Source organism: Amblyomma maculatum, chromosome 1 (assembly GCF_055883805.1).
Source record: "Amblyomma maculatum isolate TAMU_Amacu chromosome 1, ASM5588380v1, whole genome shotgun sequence".
Classification (NCBI taxonomy): domain Eukaryota; kingdom Metazoa; phylum Arthropoda; class Arachnida; order Ixodida; family Ixodidae; genus Amblyomma; species Amblyomma maculatum.
This window is the reverse complement of record NC_139344.1, coordinates 362,276,797-362,294,691: the sequence shown is the minus strand read 5'-3', so window position 1 is coordinate 362,294,691 and position 17,895 is coordinate 362,276,797. Positions and strand designations below refer to the sequence as shown.

The following is a 17,895-nucleotide window of genomic DNA, read 5'->3' as shown; positions in this document are numbered from 1 at the left end:
CAAAAAATGCGCGTTTCCTTTTTCTGCTATTTTCACGTTGCATACCGTCATATGGCGCGCCTCAGTTTCGCAGAGGAAAAGAAAGGGGTTCCAAAGTTCGCGCAAGATGATGCTGCTCAAGCACTCACAAAACCCGCGATAAACTCGAAGTTCAAACGGGTGACAAGTGTAACGGATTCTCTTGACTGTTACACACTACATTTTGTCCTTGGCACGTCTTTGCGACAGCTACGTGAGCTGGGCGGCGTCGCATCGACGCTATCTCCATCGCCATCACTTGTGGCGAGAGCTTGGCGAGAGCAGCTGAGAGGTGGAAAACAGTTCGTAAGCTGTGCCCACTCTGCCGCGTCAGTGTGAACTTATGAGTTTTCTTCGTTGTAGACCCGCCGTTACTCTCTGACGTATCATCGGTATCGTCCTGGTAAGCCAAAAAAGTGGGTTGTGTGTCCGTGTCGAGTATTTGCTGGACACTTTTTGAAGCCGGCGCTCACGCGTGCACTTCGGTTGGCGTGATTTTGGAGGGCCGATTTGACGCTTGCGGCCCGCTGCAAAACGTTAAAAAAATTACAGCTTGGTATATGTTTTCGTTATAATAGTGCGCGTTCGCGCTGCAGGTGATTATTAGAAGAAATCAGTGTGTCAGCCACCATAGAGCCTCTTTTTTGGTTCGCATTGGGTGGTCTCGTATCCGTTATCTGGGCACCAAGTTTGCAAAGTTTGCTGAGGATTCGATGTATCCCTTGGCGCAGTTGAGTTCGTGAGCCGTCCTTCCTTCGATTATCTTCCGGACGCATTACTTCGCTTGGCCCGATGTGTGCTCAGCATTTTGCACTGAAACCACATCTTCCCGAGAGGCGTGTCCGTGTAGTGTATGTACAATGTGCTGTTATAAAGGTAAGTAGCAGCGCCGGCATTCTGAGGAGGCCTCCCGAAGGGCACTCGATCGTCTCAATAGTCTACAAATTTGGGTTAGCACCATTCTGTACTACTAACCGCTCGCGTTCACTCGTGCTAATGCCCAGGGTAATGTGAAAAGCTTATGGATCAAAATACTCACATTTTAGCAATCGTGCAACGCTTCTGTGTTTTATGTTACAAAGGCAGCATTTCTCACGCGTTAGTGTACTTAGGTGTACACTCAAATGGTATGAACTTATTATTAGTGGACGAAAGAGCTGTTAAGATTGCCGTGTATCACGTCCGATAGAGAGTAGTGGAAAATAAGCCAGGTGGGCTTCTACTCGCGCAAGTAGCTGCACGGCTTCTGGGCTGAGATTTATTTATTTATTTATTTATTATTATTTTTTTTTTGCATTCTGGGAGTACTGTGCAGTTTGTTCTCTTTGGTAGGGAAAAAAAAAAATTGTTTGGGAAGACATATTAGTAGTTAGTACAACTTCAGTACCCATCATAAAAACCTGTGGTTGGACGGCAAGATTAAAGGTAATTTGTTGTAGCCCATGCCACCAGATATGAAGCCTCACAGTTGTAGTGGGAATTACAGCTTCATTCGTTGGGTCATTTAAGGAACTTTTGGAAATTTTAATTTTGCACCAGTGTGATACTGAGAGGCATAAAAAATAGTCTTGCTGGTTTTTGTCCACTGGACAAAAGAAAAAAAGTTTATCAATCCTGTAAACTTCCTTAACCTACCCCCTCCCCCTCCCTACATACAACCTATCTTCCAATACCTCCTGCACAAATTCTCATTTTTTCCACGTGTAATTGCAGGCTAGTATGCCCTTTATCACCCACTTTTGTAAGTGAAATAAGTTTTATTGCGCATTTTCTTTGCACTGCAAGGTCTAATGTACTACTTCGTAATGCATTCTACTAGTTTTGCTATATGCATTACTTTGCTCAAGCATGATATGCGTACAGTATTTCCGAAACGAAAATTAGGACTAAGCATAGAGCAATGGATTTCAGTAGCTAAATGCTTTCTGGCATGTTTCAAGTACCAATGCTTCTATAACTCCTGTCGCAAACCAAACGATGTGAGGTGGAAAAGTTACTAAGGATAAAGTAGATTCTGAATTTACTCGTTACTGAACACATTTAACTACATTCAGGGCAATTGGGATTTTGACTATGGCAAATGATATGTGATGACTCACTGAAGAGGTACAGGAGTGGCGCATCAATAGCTGTGTCAGTCCTCCAGTACTTTAGCTGTAAAACTCTCACCTGGCACATTGCTCAATGTATGTCTGCATCGTTCCATGACTTGTGTAGCTGGCGTCATCTATGCGTCTTGTAACTGGATGCGCCTGAACGATCCATTGTGATTGTCGAAGCTGTTCTTGCCTTGGCTCTGCTAGGAAGGTGCACTTTTGCTAGAAATGTAACTTAAATAGTGAGCACCACCAATATAATATGGTTTAAGACAAAGCTATTGACTGCAATTGGTTACTGTACTCTGCTGCTTAGGAAGGGAATGTTGTTTTTGCTCTGATACTATGGCTGATTTGCAGAAAAAAAAATAATGAAGTTGCAGAGTATAGTTAGTGAAGCTTTGTGTTGCATGGTAACATTGTGGCCGTGAGGAGAATTTATTTATTTATGTAAAGGACTTCATCTCAGAGGCAATATCCTATCAGTAAAGATGGGTTCCATGTAGTATATTGAAAGCAGAGTACTGTACATGTTCCGCTCTTCTGGGCCTTGTCTTGTTTTCGAGTACTCAAAATTTTAGATAGCTTTCGAGGGTAGCTTCTGTTTAATGACACTTTTTTTCTGTTTCCCGAGATTATCCTAGTATAATGACTGCACAGGGTTAACACTGTTTATAACCATGATGGTGGCTTGTTGCTTTTTTCTTTGTATGGATGGTTGCCTCATATCACATGGTAGCAAAAATGTCACCAGGAAAGATTTGCAGGTATTTATTACTCATTGACATCCACCCAAGCACAGCCATATGGCTACAAAGGTTGTGGCGTTAGTAGGTTGTGGACTGCCCCGGAAAGGCGGTGGTGCTGCGTTCGATCCCTAAGCCAGGATAAATTTTTATTTATCTACAAAGTTTCTGAGAAAGCTGTATAGCTTTCCTTTTTTGCCGTCTGACTGCACTTGGGTGGATGTCAATGAGTCAACTCCCTTATTACAAATCTACTCCACCGTGGGGGATTTCCGTAAATATTCGACCAGCCCACCACGTAGCTCACTTCTCAGTAAGCTGTCTTAATAGCAGTCACTGTGCAGTGTCAGTGCATATTAACGGAAGAAGAGAGTCTAGAGCAGAAATTTTGTATAAGTCACAATGAAGGTGTTATTGTTGTCATTCGTTATACCTTTGAAGGCCTGCGGGGCATTTAGAAGTAAAACTTTTTGCTGGGCTAGTTGGTTGAAAAAGGCAGTGTGAATGAAGTTGCCCAAAAGCAAAAAGTGCTGTCACTGTCATTTTTGGCGCTCTTTCATGTCATTTCTTCTTTTCACCTCCAGGCTACTTCTTCCACGCTGCTTTTTTCATGTCGTAATGGGCATTTAGAAAGTGGAGCCATATTAAACATGATAAGGCACTAGGTGGCGCCCAGCATCACCTAATTTTTAACAGGTAATAATAAGAAATATGGCAAGGACAGCAAGTACTAGAAAGAGTTAAGACGGTTATGACTGCAGATAATGCAAAAGTGATGACTTCGAAACCCTGTAAAGTGACAGGCATGGTGATAGTTTTACTATGATTGGACTCTTTAATGTAAAAAAATTGGAAAGCACTTTGTAGCAGAATTTCTTTAAAATTCTTGACAAAAAAAAAGGAAATGTAATCAACTAAACACAAATAGATGAAAACTAGCTTTGCACAAGATTAAATCATTTTTGGCATTAACATGAAAAAAAAATTCCCCTGAACATCTGAGTAATATGCGTTACGGGGCTATTTGGTTCATTCTCGTAGTTATTTAAGTGCAAGAAAGACGACACAGAAGACAAGACAAGGTGCTATGACCTGTCCTTGTCTGCTGTGTCGTCTTTTTTTGTGCTTAATTAACTTAACCGTTGAACATTTTATAATTGTGACAATTTTTCGTCCGCTACTTAAAGAACCCCCGTTTGTGTATGCTTATTTCTCAAAAAAGACTGAGGGAGCGTAAAGGGTGAAATTATTGTGTAGCCCTCTACTATGGCTTCCCATCGCCTATGTGCGCCGGCTCCCTAATAAAGTTATACATACTTATGCACCATAGCAATTTGTAAGTCGTTGACTGCATGGTAATAACCTAATTCTGGAGTGTTCCATTTGCTTAGACAAGAAAAAAAAACTAACAGGAGCCGTTAGTGCAAAAAAAAAATTGTTGTAGTCTATCTCTACTTAGATGCGTATGATGGATCTTTTGTTTAATTTATACGAAGTCAGGAAGTTCACTTGAGTGAGTTTTGGAGTAACAAGCTAAAAAAAAAGAAGCCTTTAAACGTTGCAGCTTTGCTTGAATAACCATGGTATGATGAAGGCCTGCACAGTGTAGAAGCTCAGTGGGCAATCTTTGAAGACTGCAGCTGTTATAATGAAAATGCACAGCTTTTTTTCTTTATCATTTTGAGTGTGAGGGTGTTTTTCACTTTAGGAACCGACTGTATACAGGATAATGCAACTATATTTGCATTATCCTAGGTCGGTTGGACTAGTGTGGCGTAAACGAAGTGTTTAGTTTTGAGAGTCGAGGCGTTGCAAGGGTTTCTTGAGAAGACAACTTCTGCATCTCTGTGCATGTTACCTGTTATATCTGCTCTCTCTAGGTCAAGTCGGAGGGAATGACGACTCCTGAATAATGATGCTTAGCGTAATGATATGTCATGGATATCAAGGAAGCATTAGCCGAGAGATGTATCTACTAGCTGTCTCACCGAGTGACATGTCTAGGCGGGCAGAACTTGACAAGGAAATCATTATTGTTTAGTGCCCTTTTGTGAGACTGTCATTTCATTGGATTTTAAAAAACAGACAAAGAAAAGTTGTCAGGTCCATGTATGCACTAAATTGGCAGGTGTGCCCTAAATTTTGTGTCGATGTTGCATGTCCTAGCTGTGCCACTCACCTTCTGTTGACGTGTGATCACTTTTGTGGCACTAAGGCCATCACGTGCAAAGCACAAGGTTTGATAGATTTTTTTGGTGGGAGAAAGTTAAAAGTGTTTTTAAAACACAACAAGTTTGACTTTCGCCTCTTTTAGGATAAAAATGAAGAATTTTGTCCTAGGAGTAAGCCAGGGTGTAATGGAACTTACTTATCATAAAATTGTGGGAATTGTCTATTTCTTTTCGAAGTTCATCAAATTTTATACGGAATATTAAGGTGCAGTTTACTGTGACCACCTTTCTGTAGTGTTTGGATGCAAGTTTGTTTTTCTTTGCAAGAGTGAAGTGTGTGCATCCAGTAATGTACTTCGTTATCCTGTGCTTCCTGCCATTTTTCTCTTAGTTTTCTTTGTACAGATTTTATGGTACCATTACGTGGCTTTTTCACTTTCCGTATTTTAGCATTACAGGGGTCTGCGGCACATGCATCAGCTCTCTCTCTCTCTCTCTCTCTATGCGCGTTCTGTCCTAGCTGCAAATACAGGAGCTATATTTTTATGTAGTTTAGGCCGAGCCACTTGTCCTTTTCCTTCTATTGCGCAGTTTCCCATAAAATAAATCATCACTTGAGGTCAACACGATGTCGTCATCATCAGCACCATCTTCATCACCGTGGCATTACTATGTGCCACTCCTGCTTGCCTCTCCCATGGCACTGCTCATGGTATCACGGCTGTGGCGGCGCTATCAGGCCCGGCGGGCTTGCTTGCGTCACCGACACTTCCTCATCACGGGTGGTTCGAGTGGCATCGGTCGGGCACTGGCTCGTGCGGTAGTACGGCGCGGCGCCAATGTGACGCTAGTGGCCCGCAATCTTGACCGGCTCGAGGAAGTCAAGATAGAACTGCTAGAAGAAGCGAGCTCGCCTGAGCAGGCTATTCACACCCTATCGGCTGACCTGACAGAGGGGGACGTCGGTGAAGCCGCACTCGTTCGTGGCGTTGTGGAAGCGGAGCAGGTGTGCGGGCCTGTCGACTACCTGGTTAATTGTGCAGGAGCAGCGATCAGCCAACGCTTTGATGAGACGCTGCTGTCCGATTTTCGACGCATGATGGAGGCAAGTGTGTGTTATTCGACCTTAGCTTTGCTATCTCTGTTTCAGCTTTATTTCCAACTGGAAGCCACACCTAGCTCAAGCAGCACGAATCACGGGTTTAATATTGGTACTGTATTGACAATACATGGCCCTATATAGGGCCTGTGAAACTGCCAACATACTCTGATATTGGGCAATTTGATTGTGCCGATGAGGTGGATTGTGAGAATGCTCTGAGCAGGCGGCACCAAGAGTTCTTTTTTTTCTTGTGAACTCTCTCAAACCCGCGGTGGGGCCCACAACAAATTGGCGTGATTGTTGCACATGGTTCGCGCCTGGGCCTCTCTTGCACAGATTCACACCCTGCGAGCCAACCCTAGATCATAAGTGCACTGCATTTCTCCCTCAACTCCGCTCATCTAACCACTGAGCTGAGCAGACCACTCACAGAGGAAGCTAGGTCATTGCTCTCTCTATCTCTCCCTCTGTGCACATTGTCTATGCCTTTCTGTATTTAAGTGCCTGTCTTCTGCCACCTATGCACCACCTACTTAGAGCGAGTGTTAAAAAGCAGCAGCTCAACTCTAGTGAGCCCCATGGACCATGCATACAGCTTAAAAGGCACACAAAACTTCATCTACATTTCATTCTTAGTCAGAATTGATTTTATGGCTCTTTCTTGCCATTTTGGCATTTGTGTGGCCGCGAAAGGCAGGTTTGTTGCATAGAAAATTATGTTTAGAAATTTTCTTGCCATTCACTTCAAATTAATGACATCCACGCCCAGAAGGATTCAGTGGTCACCGCTTCAGAGTGAATACGGGGTCTAGCCTCAGAAATTGGCCAAGACAGCAGCTTGGCCATATTGGTTATTGATTTGTGGCAGAGCGGCGCATGGCAGAAAAATAAAAACATACAGCATCTCTTAGGATATCTCTTGAGAGGCTAACTGCAAAAGCCTACTCTTCCTCCTAGCATTTGCCTCTTCCTCTTGCCTCTTCTCCTTAGCTATTTCTCTTTCCTATTTTTCTCTTGGCCTCTCATTTCAGTTAGTACTCATTACTAAGCATTTTCACTCATTTCTAATCAGTTGTAGTTGTTACAAGTCGTTATGTAGTCTTTAGTAGTCTTTACAAATCATTAGTAACCATCTTAGTCATTGTTACTAATTACTAAGCATTTTTAATCATTTCTAATCAATATTAGTCACCACAAGTCATCGTTAGACATATTGTTCATTACAAGTCTTTAGTATTCGATACAATTCATTAGTAGTCATTTTAGTCATTACTACTCAATATTAAGCGCTTTTAGTCATTCTAATCAATTGTAGTCGTTATGATTTATTGTTAGACATATGGTTCATTAGAAGTCATTAGTAGTCACTATAACCTCTGCCAATCTCTATTTAACCTCCAATAATCACTAACTTTCACTATCAATCATTTTTCCTCCTTTAATATGTCTTTATACGGCGGACATCTCCTGATGATGTGTCCGGCAGTCACGTCCAGCCGACGCCCATGGGCCTAGGAAGGCCGTCATCTTAAGAATCTGTCGAAAAGCTGGCGTGAATGTGGTGATGACTGCCTGTATGAAAGCTCATTTCAGAAAAAATTGTACATCCAAAAAAAAAAAAAAGAAGGATGTACAATAAAACACCAGACCCCCTTTCTGGATGTTATAAGAAGACGTGTTTCTTTGAATTAAACTGAGTTGTGAGTTAGCACTAGTCTGTTGTCGCTTTGTTCTGCACTGTTCCGTCACGAACTCAGGAATCGATGTATAAAAACCTGTACCAAAGCACTGGAGTTTACTTTGCCATGGGTGATGGCACCTATATTTTGTTTTTTGACCTTTGCCGACTCATAAAAGCTCGGTCTTCAGTCTATTAGAGTGTGCTAAACTGTTGATACAGGCCACCTTCATCTCGTCCTCGGTGACCCTTGGCAACAGCTTGTCCTTTGGTAGGGTGCTTCGCTGTTCTTTTGTTAGCTTGTGTTTCTGGAGCATGTTTAGAAAACTGTATGTCTCGATCTAAAGTCTACAGCTTTTGCACAGTTGGTGACTTGCTGTAATGCCATGTCCTCCCATGCCACTCAAATCAGGTCAACTACCTGAGTGCTGTACATGTCACTCGTGCGGTGCTACCTGGCATGAAGCAGCGTGGATCGGGCAGTGTGACGTTTGTGTCTTCCATCGCTGGCGTCATGGGAATCTATGGCTTTACGGCCTACTGCCCAGCCAAGTTTGCCCTCGTTGGACTGGCCCAGTCTCTTCGCATGGAGGTGAGTGATAGCTAGTCCATTGCATGTGGATCAAATTCATCCTGTGAATGGAGCGAGGCTTGCGGTTTAACGGAATAGCTGCAGTTGATGTTCTAAATGATTCTAGCCCGGTGAAACCCAATGTCTCTCAAAAGGAGCTGGGACAGTCCATATGTCTTAGTTTCCTTCCCTTCCTGTCTGATGTGCGTACAAAAAAAAAATTGTGGTTGGATGCATGGCCTTTCAAAATCAAATAATAATGACTGGCTGTATAATGAAGCAGTTGATGAATAAGTGCAACAAGATTAGCAGAAGGGAAAGGCATACTTTGGTTTGGATGTCCGGGGTACTTGGGAAGCATTCCAAGCATACCTGCCAGTGTCAGAATTCGGGAGACAGCGGAAAGTGGGGGAGTGGAGGTGGATGACGTCAAGTGCGTGTGTGCAGGGATTGTACTTGGCATTTTCCTTTTTTTATTATTATTTCCATGCAAGTCTTGGGTTACTTCAGAAATTCCACCGACAGCCAGTCGGACGCGGCAGTCTTAGTCACAAGTGATGGCGTCATAAATCCAGGAGGCAGTCACAGGGGTTAGCACGGTCACATGATCTACTACTACACGCCTATGACGCTAAAAACACATCGTAGGCGACGCAAAAGAAGGGTGGCTTTTGCTTACGGGCGCACCGGAGAGAGTGCAAAATATATTAAAATAAGGCGGGCTTACACCAACCAGTGAAATTTTCCCAAGACGTGGTCACGTGGGTTACTACAGTGATAATTACAGCGTTTCACCGCAAGAGTCCCCTTCAGTCCTTTTCTTGTGATTTTTATTGCCAAATTAAAATTATAAATGCTTGCTTCTGATAAAGTAGTGCTTGATCTGTACTATACGAGGCAAGATCTTTTCATATCCACCATGATTCCATTACATATTTTAGTCAGTGTTTTTCCCTTTAAGAACAGACTATATTCTTGTCGTGAGTGTGGGTGAAACTCCATCACATTTCTGGACTATACATGTAGCGCCTTTTTTATGCGTAATTGCTTCATGGGACACCGGCAGTGGAGTAATCATGGCTGGGCGCAACTTGCCCTCACCGAGAGGAGCAACGTATGCAAACGTGCCACAGTGGGCGGTCTTACTGTGCAGGTGAAGCACCGGGGAGTGCATGTGATGGTGGCTTTTCCGCCAGACACCGACACACCGGGCTTTACCGAAGAGCAACGCACCAAGCCAGCCGAAACGAAGCTCATCTCTTCCACGGTCGGGCTGTGGTCGCCCGATGCCGTTGCCTGTGCCATACTGCAAGACGTTCTAGAAGGCAACGTCACCTCCACCATGGGGCTGGATAGCAATGTGATCCTCACACTGTGCGCCGGTATGATGCCGCCGAGCTCACTGCTCGAGCTGGTGACACAGGCCGCAACCATGGGCGTGCTGCGCATTGTGGGATGCCTTTACCTGGCCCACTTCTACAGGCTGGTGTCCCGCTGTGCGGCAAAGCGCGAAGGTGGCAAGAAGGACAGCTAACTCGTGATAGCAGAAATGAGCACAGTAGTAGTTGGAAGGAGAAATCGATGTCGATTGTGGTGGCATCTCAAATCATCGGCCCAATATTGGTATTGTGATGCCTGGGCCTGGCCCTATGTACGACTAGTATGATGCCAACATACCCCTAATATTGGGCCGATTGCCTGAGCTGTCCGAGATACAGAATTAACTGCACACTACGTGCAGGGTGGTATGTGAAATGGACATATTAATAACTGTGGAGCAGTCCTCTTCGGTGCCTGGAGCTATGCATGTGCATGCCGGACAAGTTGTTACGGCCCCTCATTTAACAAAGAAGCGGGGCCAAGAAGAAGGTCTGGCTTGCTATATGGCACATTATGTGCGCATGTGTGTCGGTAGTAATTTGCATCTGAGGAGTTGTCACATCGGCATGACACGGGCCATCGACCATCTCTGCATTGCCGTCGTTTTTTAGCAACTACCTTCTGTGTTGGTCACAGATTGGTTATCTTGTACACATCTTTATTTTCTAGTGTTGTGTCTGTCTGGGCATCTGTTGCTGCTCAGCCATGGAAAACTCTTACACCCTGTCTGCTGTGCTATGCCCTACCAGCATTTGTGGAGGAGAACAAGACGCTGCTAAGCACGTCTTGTTCAAGCTTCAAGTGGCATTTATGAAGCGTACAAAATGTCATGATGGAGGAGCTTGATTGCCACCTTTGCAATAGCCGCAGAACATTTATTCCCCACTATTTTGAACACAGTGTTAAGTGCATGCACACATATGGTGTGTAGCACTAAGTGCTGTTGAAAAGGTGCAATGATTTTGTTGCGATGGTGTAACATTGAAGATGATGTACATTCAGTTCACACCTGTGTTGCAATTCTGCCACGTTTTCTTTCAGTGTGTGTGCTTTTGTTGTCTATTTGTCTCAGCTCTACATCTCTCAGGGTTCTGATATCATTATATAAGGCACAGAGACCTGTACTGTACGTTTACTACCTGGTATGGATTCTGTAAGCTAGTTTTAATGCTGGACAGCTAGGATGCGCCTTATCAGTGTGGGTGGTTTTTATGTCCTGTTCAGCTATTCTGGCGGTGACTGGTTTTTTTACAGTGGCGTAGCTTCGTCATGTAACCTGTATTACTTAATGTGTGGGTGTGTATGCGTAACTAAAGCAAACAGATACACGTGTTTGGAAAACTTGTGCAGTAGTAGCTGCTCAGCTGTACCGCACACGACAGCTAGTCACGGTGTCTCGCAGTGTCCGACCACTGTGCCAGTCTTCCTTCCTTGGGGGACAGACATTTGTCCGCCTACGTCTTCACATCAATCCAAGATAGTGAACTGGTGTGATTTTTGCTCAGTGGAACATCAGTGAATTAATAAACTGCTTGCAAAACAGTTGTCGTTTGCTGCTTCGAAGTGCATGCTTCACGCTGAGAATGTTTTGTCATCCCAGGTCCTAAATAGCAAAAACAACTGCAATTGTATGCGCCATGACTTGGAAAATGTATTTTTTATTGTGTTTGCTTGCTTTCCTTTCTGTCAGAGGTAACAAACTACTTCAATGATTCTGATTGCAGGCAAACGGTGGGGTCTTATGCATCTAGTTGGTATGGTATAAATACAGCCCTTCGTTTTTTGATTAAAGCCTGATTTTATCCAATACATGCACCAAAGACAGACTAATTAACATTTGGCTTAAACATGGTTTCTACCTGGAAATGGGCTTTAGAAATAATTTTTAGCTTACAAGGCTGAAGATGCCTAAGTGAAAGCGGCGCCCACCTTGTGCTCATTCCACAGAAGGTGCATACAAGTTAACCGTTTTAGACATGTTAATGCTTGTTATTCAAGATGCAGCTTATTTTAATAGGAAAGCACTAGTGCGGAGGCTCAGAGAAATAGTTTAATACTGGTAATTAATCCTGGTATTGTCGTATCAGGCGCTATATACACTGATGACATCCTGCTCAAAGGGCATCTATGTTGGTGTTTTCACAATGTTTTGGCCGTGCAGGTCTTGCATAGCGTGAAACTGCTGCTTAAGATATGGCAAACTGATTACAGTAAATGAGAAAAGGAACATGATTCACTTAACAGTTGTGTAATGCAACCTACCATTTCATGCAGTTTTGAAACAAGCTAAAAAAAAGACCATTTTATGTTACATAAAAAAAAAAAAAGATAAGCACATACTGTGCACTGTGCTGCAAAATATGGAAAAAAAAAAAAGCTTTTCACTGGACGCCCGATTTCTACTTTAATTTGAGCTCAATAGATATCGCCCATTTTTACCGTTCAAATTCTCAAAGGAAAAAAACTACCTGAAAACAAGGGGCTCTAGGAATAAGCTGTATGTGGTATATGAGGGGTGCCATTGTGGAGGTTTCTATATTAATTTTAGCCTTGTATGGTTCTTTAAAATCACCTGGGTATTTTGCATTGCACCCCTCGATCGTAATTTAGTTCCCACAGCCTTATAGCCATTAAGCCTGGCTAGCCATAGTTAAATGCCAACAAATAAGTGGAGCCGCTTTCAGAGCTGGTTGTGGCAAGCATTCTTTTGCAGCTAGCAAAGTAAGGTTATTAAATAGCCGTACCATTTGTCTGCCATAGCGACTATGTTGCTGCAGTGTTTGGCTGCTAAGAATGAGCTCAACTTCGATCCATCGTGGCAGCCACTTTTAAATGGAAGTGAAATAAGGAAATCATAGGGGTTTAACCCTGATGACATTGAAGACTAAAGAATGGCTGTACAACGCTATTTTCAGATTCTACTCATTGAAACCTTTTCAACGATATACGACTTGACATGGTAGCAATGAATTTATAAATTATTACAACACATAACTAGTAAAGCAATCAGTCATGTGGTCATAAATACTCAGTAAATTTTTGACCTTGCCTGAGCTTGAAAATCTGGTGGACATAACAAGTTCACAGTGTTTGCAATTGTTACGACATGCAATAGCGAAGTTGAAGCAGTGGCTAAGTCTCCACCTTATATTAAAGGAAAGTGCACATATGGTCATACGCAAATGGGAAACAGCAAAGGGAGCCATTATTGCTGTCCCATCATGCATTTTAAGACAAAGCTTATGTGTGCACCCTTAATTTTTCAAGCCACTGTCTACAACAAGCCTAAGGTTGCCTTCATTCTGTTAGCAATTAACTTAGACTTCAACCAAAAGATGAGCAGCTTTTTATAAAGGGTACTCTACCATCGATCATATCGATACTATCAACCAGCCGGTAGAAAAATCCTCTGAATATAACCATCCCCTGTATATAGCATTAATTGAATTCAAGCAAGCATATAGCTCAGTTGAAATATCGGCAGTCATTGCAAAATTGGGATGTAGATAAGCCATATGCATAGGCATGCACAGATGCCCCCCCCTCTAATCTTCTAAGGGGGGAGGGTGGGGGGCATGTCAGCCCCATACCTTCACTCTGTTGGATCTGTGCCGTCGTTTCTAAAAGTGCAGGGTTATTGTCCATGCAGTTTTTTCACTATACTGGCGGCCAAGGACATGTGCTGTTACATTTCATGCCACCCTATCCTCCAAAGAGCTGGAGAGCCAATTAAGGAACCGTTGTGAGAAATGTGTCGAGTAATTTTCATTTCTGCATCCATGGTGAAGCTTATGCTTTTTATGCACAATATTTTGTATGTGTTACTACACAGTGAAACTTGGCTCCCCCTAATGCAGAACCCTGCGCATGCCTATGGCCATATGCGAAAGTATTGAAAAATACTGAAAGTACTGGAAATGCATATGTGGTGGCTGCACAGTAACTATAGTTCTCCATAAAGGAAGTAACAAAATTCCCATAAGGAAAGGTGTTAGGCAAGTAGACACGGTCGGTCTCCTCAGTACTATACACAGCGTGCTTAGAGGAAGTGTTCAGACTTGTAATGGGAACAGTTAAGGATAAAGGTTAATGGAGAAAGCAGAATACCTCAGTAATGTGCGATTCACTGATGACATTGCCTTGCTAAGTAAACCAAGGAATGAAGTACAAAGAATGATGACAGACAGGAAAAGCAGAAAGGTAGGCCTAAAAAAAACATGCAGGATACTACAATAATATTCGACAGCCTCGCAAAGTACACTGGGCAGCGTAGCACTGTAAGTGGTAGGCAAATATGTCTACTTAGGACAGGTAGTAACCGCAGATCCGAACCATGAAAGGAAAATAGCTAGAATAGGATGGAGCGTATTTGGCAAGTACTTGCAGATGACTAACAACTGGTATCAAGGGAAAAGTATATAACAGTTGCATCTTACCGGTACTAACAAATGAGGCTGAAACACTTATGTTGAGGACAATGCAGGGAGCTATGGAATAGAAAATGGCGGGCGTAATAAGAGACTGGAACCATGCAGAGTGGGTCAGAACAATAACAAGTTAATGGTGTTCTAGTGGGAATCAAGAAGAAATGGGCAGGACATATAGCTCGAAGAGAGGATAACCGATTGTTACTGAGGGTAACAAATTGGATTTCAAGGGAAGGCAGGCATAGCAGGGGGTGGCAGAAAGTTAGGTGGGCAGATGAGATTAAGAAGTTTGCAGGGGTCAAGTGGATGCAGCTAGCACAGGACTGGGTTAATTGGAGAAGTATGGGAGAGGCATTTGCCCTGCAAGGGGTATAGACTAGTTCATTATGTACACAACAATGGAGGCCTTTTAGCACAAGCTGTACGCCTGTTGTGACTTTGCACTAGCACTTGTTTCCACTTCCAGATCGCACATATGTGCTCATTGGATGACGTCCTATCTACGTTATGTGAAACGCTGCATGGCAGAGATATAAAGCCCGTTGGATGGCCTAGTTAAGACTCTACAGACCTCAGGAAAATCAGCGAATAGGGGCTATCACGGTGGGATCAGTTCCCAACTTCAGACATTGGCAAAGTCAATGAAAGTTGTTTCAGTGTTTGCTGAAGAACTCCAGTGGTTAAACCTGTGTTACAGTGTCTTCCACAGCCCCCAGTGTAGCATTTGCACCACAAGTGCCCACTTACCTAATTATCGTCACCTATTCACCTGGAAAGAAAAGGATTGGAGGTTCCTTTCATGGCAATCAACCCTGAGAACAGCTACTGACACGATTATAAAATATGTTGCAAAGAAACAAGGAAGCCTCGTATTCAAAGCAAGAAAACATTTATTGATATTGCAACTGGCCACTCTAAAAAAAAAAGGCTTCTCCTTTGCTCTTCACCTTGCTCTCAGATGCGATGTGCTTTTAGCATCAATCTAGCCACTTCAGAGTCCAGCTGTGGGAAATCAGCGGGTGCCTGTGTAGCAAGTGACGACTGACCACAGTGGATGAGAAAATCTCTGGTGTAGAACTTGCGTCGTGGCTGCACACCACACGGTGAAGGAGGAGGCTCTTGATTCTCATGCACGTTCCCAGCAGTCTTGAACTCTCCGGTTGAGAAACTTTTGAAGCGAGTCTGTGATGGCAAGCTTTTCACGGCGTCGGGCTGTGAAGCAGAAATCACTGCATGGGTAGCTGAAGGGGTTGCTAGACTGTTGTACTGCTTAGCGTCATCTGATGAGCTATGACGAATTGTGCTGTAGTCTATCTGCACTGGCGGGCTTTTCACAGTCTTGGGCCATGGAGCACGCTTCAATGCATTGTTGTCTACTGCCTGCTTAACAGGCAGCATCACTTTGGAGCACTGCTCAGTTACTGCATGGTCACAAGATTGCATACCTGGCTCGGAGATCCAGCCAGAATCTTGTTTCTGAAGTGGGGACAGCTTGTCTGCTCTTTGCATGCTCATCTGCATTGCAGAGGGATCACCATCACCTCCAACAGTATTAACATCTTCCCAGCATAGCCCAGGTGCTTTGGTGCTACTGCACTGATATGCAGTGAGTGGAGTCGTGTCACTAGGACCAGGGTGCACATAATCCCTTTCCTGCGAAGTTTCTGCGTGCAGGCCAGCAGCCCTGCTTGCAATGGACAGCTTAGTGTGCTCCAAAGTAGTGCAAAGATCTTCGATAGCAGAAGTAACATTTTTTCCCATTTCATTGGAACCGTTCAGCCGGTTCAACTTCCTGAAAAAGCACTCTTTCACTGCCTCAGCTGCAGTTTTAACGAGGTCAGGCTTCTGTCCAGTGATGCAGATAATATCGTTGCCAATGGTGACAGTGCTGACATATTCTCCAAAAACTGGCTCACTGCCACTCTTGCTGGGTATAAGTAGAGGTGTATGTTTACTGCCCTCAACATGAGTGGTTTCATGCAAAGTTTCTTGTGCAAGAGGCACTAGGTCCTGGCCTGTCACTTCAGCCGGTTCCTCTGCCATCATTCTAGCGTTAACTTCAGCATGACTTGCACTCTGAATCAACCAGTTCTGGCAACTTGGGTTTTCTTTTTCGTGGTCCGGTATGGCAATTTCATTCCCAGAAAATCTCCAACCTGAGTCGCCGCTGGGCTTGTCGAGGCCAGGTGGATAGCTCGGCTGCGGTAGAGGCGGTGGTAGGACAGCTGGCGCGATGGTTTGCGCTGGTCGAGGACTGGTCAGCTGGGCTGCTTCGGACTTGTAGCCACAGTCTTCTGCCACGTCGCCGTCGTCATGCTTCCATCCCATTGCTCGCAGTTCGATCACCTCAATGATCTTCAGCCGCAATACGTCATCACTCCTGTCGTCGAGGCATGCGTCGCGCAGGCGCCAGAACATCTCGTCCAGATGCTCTTTGCAATTTCTTTCCATCATCGCTCCCTCTTCCTTCACGATATTGCAAAGGTCTTCGATCGGAATCGAAACGCTGGCACTAGCACCACATTCGTCGGCAGAATTGCTGTGGCCCTGAAGTGCAGACAGCGTGGTCGTGGATGGGTTGGCGACGCTCATAGGGGTCGATAGTGAAGCGTCTGAACTCGAGCACGACCGCAAAGGTCGCGGCCGCTCGAGTCTACGCGTCCCTTGTGGACATCTAGCAGCTGTCTCCGGGCACAGCGTCATTCTCGAATAACAGGGTAATAGACTTGAGCACCGCAGCACCGTGTCACAACCTGCACGATCTGTGGGAACGCGCAAATGACGTAACCACGAAGCACGTACTCGCACTACGCGCCTTCCGCAAACGTGACCACCAGGGTAGGTGCACCAGGGCCGAAACGCTACAAGTGGTGCAACGTTGAAGTGATGCGGCAAACAAAAACAAACCGTAGTCCATATGATGGTTTGTAGTTTTATGGATAGTCGGTATATAGTGCAATGCTGACAATAAACGTTTTCCAATACAACCATATAACCTGCAGCGCAGGCCGGACTCAAAAAACGAAAACAAAAAAAAAAAAAAAAAAAAAGAAGAAGAAGAAACGCTGCCCCTGGTGCACCTGGGGTCCGCCCTTATTGTTAGCACAACGCATCGCTTTTTCTGTGTCCATGCTTCCAAAAGCGATGCGAACGCTTTTAGATAACAAGGAAGGCTGTATTAACTGCGTCATTGTAGACGCGCTAGCATATGCAAACCCGCATGCAGATTCCGGACAACAGAAGAAAGCTGGTTATGATATGCGCTCTGTTCGGTAAATGCTTTTTTAGTTTAAAGCTTATGTCGATCACGACAGTAGGTCGCGTTCGCTAGCCTTATTAAAAAATGAAGGCAGATAGCTATAGGACAAACTCACCACACAAATGCAGTTCGCCAGGGTACAAATCACCCCGCCATCGAAATCACGAAATAGCACTACGTGGATGGATGGTGAGAAGGGTACGAACGTCGTCTTTGAAACAGGGCAGTGATGGGCGCCACGGATACCGCTTCATTGCAGCAGCCAACCTTTTTTTATTTATTTATTTGGCCATACCCTTCATCCATCATAACATATCCTTTATTCGTACCCCGCCGGGGTGGTGCAGTGGTAAGACGCCCGACCACTGTGCCGGAGTACCCGTGTTCGAACCCGACCTCGGTGGCTGCGTTTCGATGGAGGCGAAACGGAGTGGCATCCGTGTGCTG

At 44.3% G+C, this 17,895-nt stretch overlaps 2 protein-coding genes across 4 annotated transcripts; one reads left to right on the top strand and one right to left on the bottom strand.

Annotated features, from left to right (window-relative positions):
* The first annotated feature begins 250 nt into the window (after positions 1–250).
* Positions 251–11,304, top strand: LOC146207956 (3-ketodihydrosphingosine reductase-like). 3 transcript variants are annotated; one of them, XM_084591668.1, is made up of 5 exons: positions 251–421; positions 750–894; positions 5,623–6,136; positions 8,224–8,403; positions 9,536–11,304. In XM_084591668.1, exons 3-5 carry the CDS (start codon positions 5,660–5,662, stop codon positions 9,914–9,916), a joined length of 1,038 nt encoding a protein of 345 aa, XP_084447794.1. In that variant the 5' UTR covers positions 251–421; positions 750–894; positions 5,623–5,659; the 3' UTR covers positions 9,917–11,304. The 3 variants fall into 3 exon arrangements, with proteins under 3 accessions (XP_084447794.1, XP_084447793.1, XP_084447795.1); XM_084591667.1 differs by lacking the exon at positions 750–894; XM_084591669.1 differs by lacking the exon at positions 750–894 and having other exon boundaries at positions 251–434.
* A 3,578-nt stretch (positions 11,305–14,882) lies between these two features.
* On the bottom strand, positions 14,883–17,232 carry LOC146207955 (uncharacterized). The gene has a single exon (XM_084591666.1). The coding sequence runs from the start codon at positions 17,178–17,180 to the stop codon at positions 15,144–15,146; it is 2,037 nt and encodes a 678-aa protein (XP_084447792.1). The 5' UTR covers positions 17,181–17,232; the 3' UTR covers positions 14,883–15,143.
* Positions 17,233–17,895: the final 663 nt, after the last annotated feature.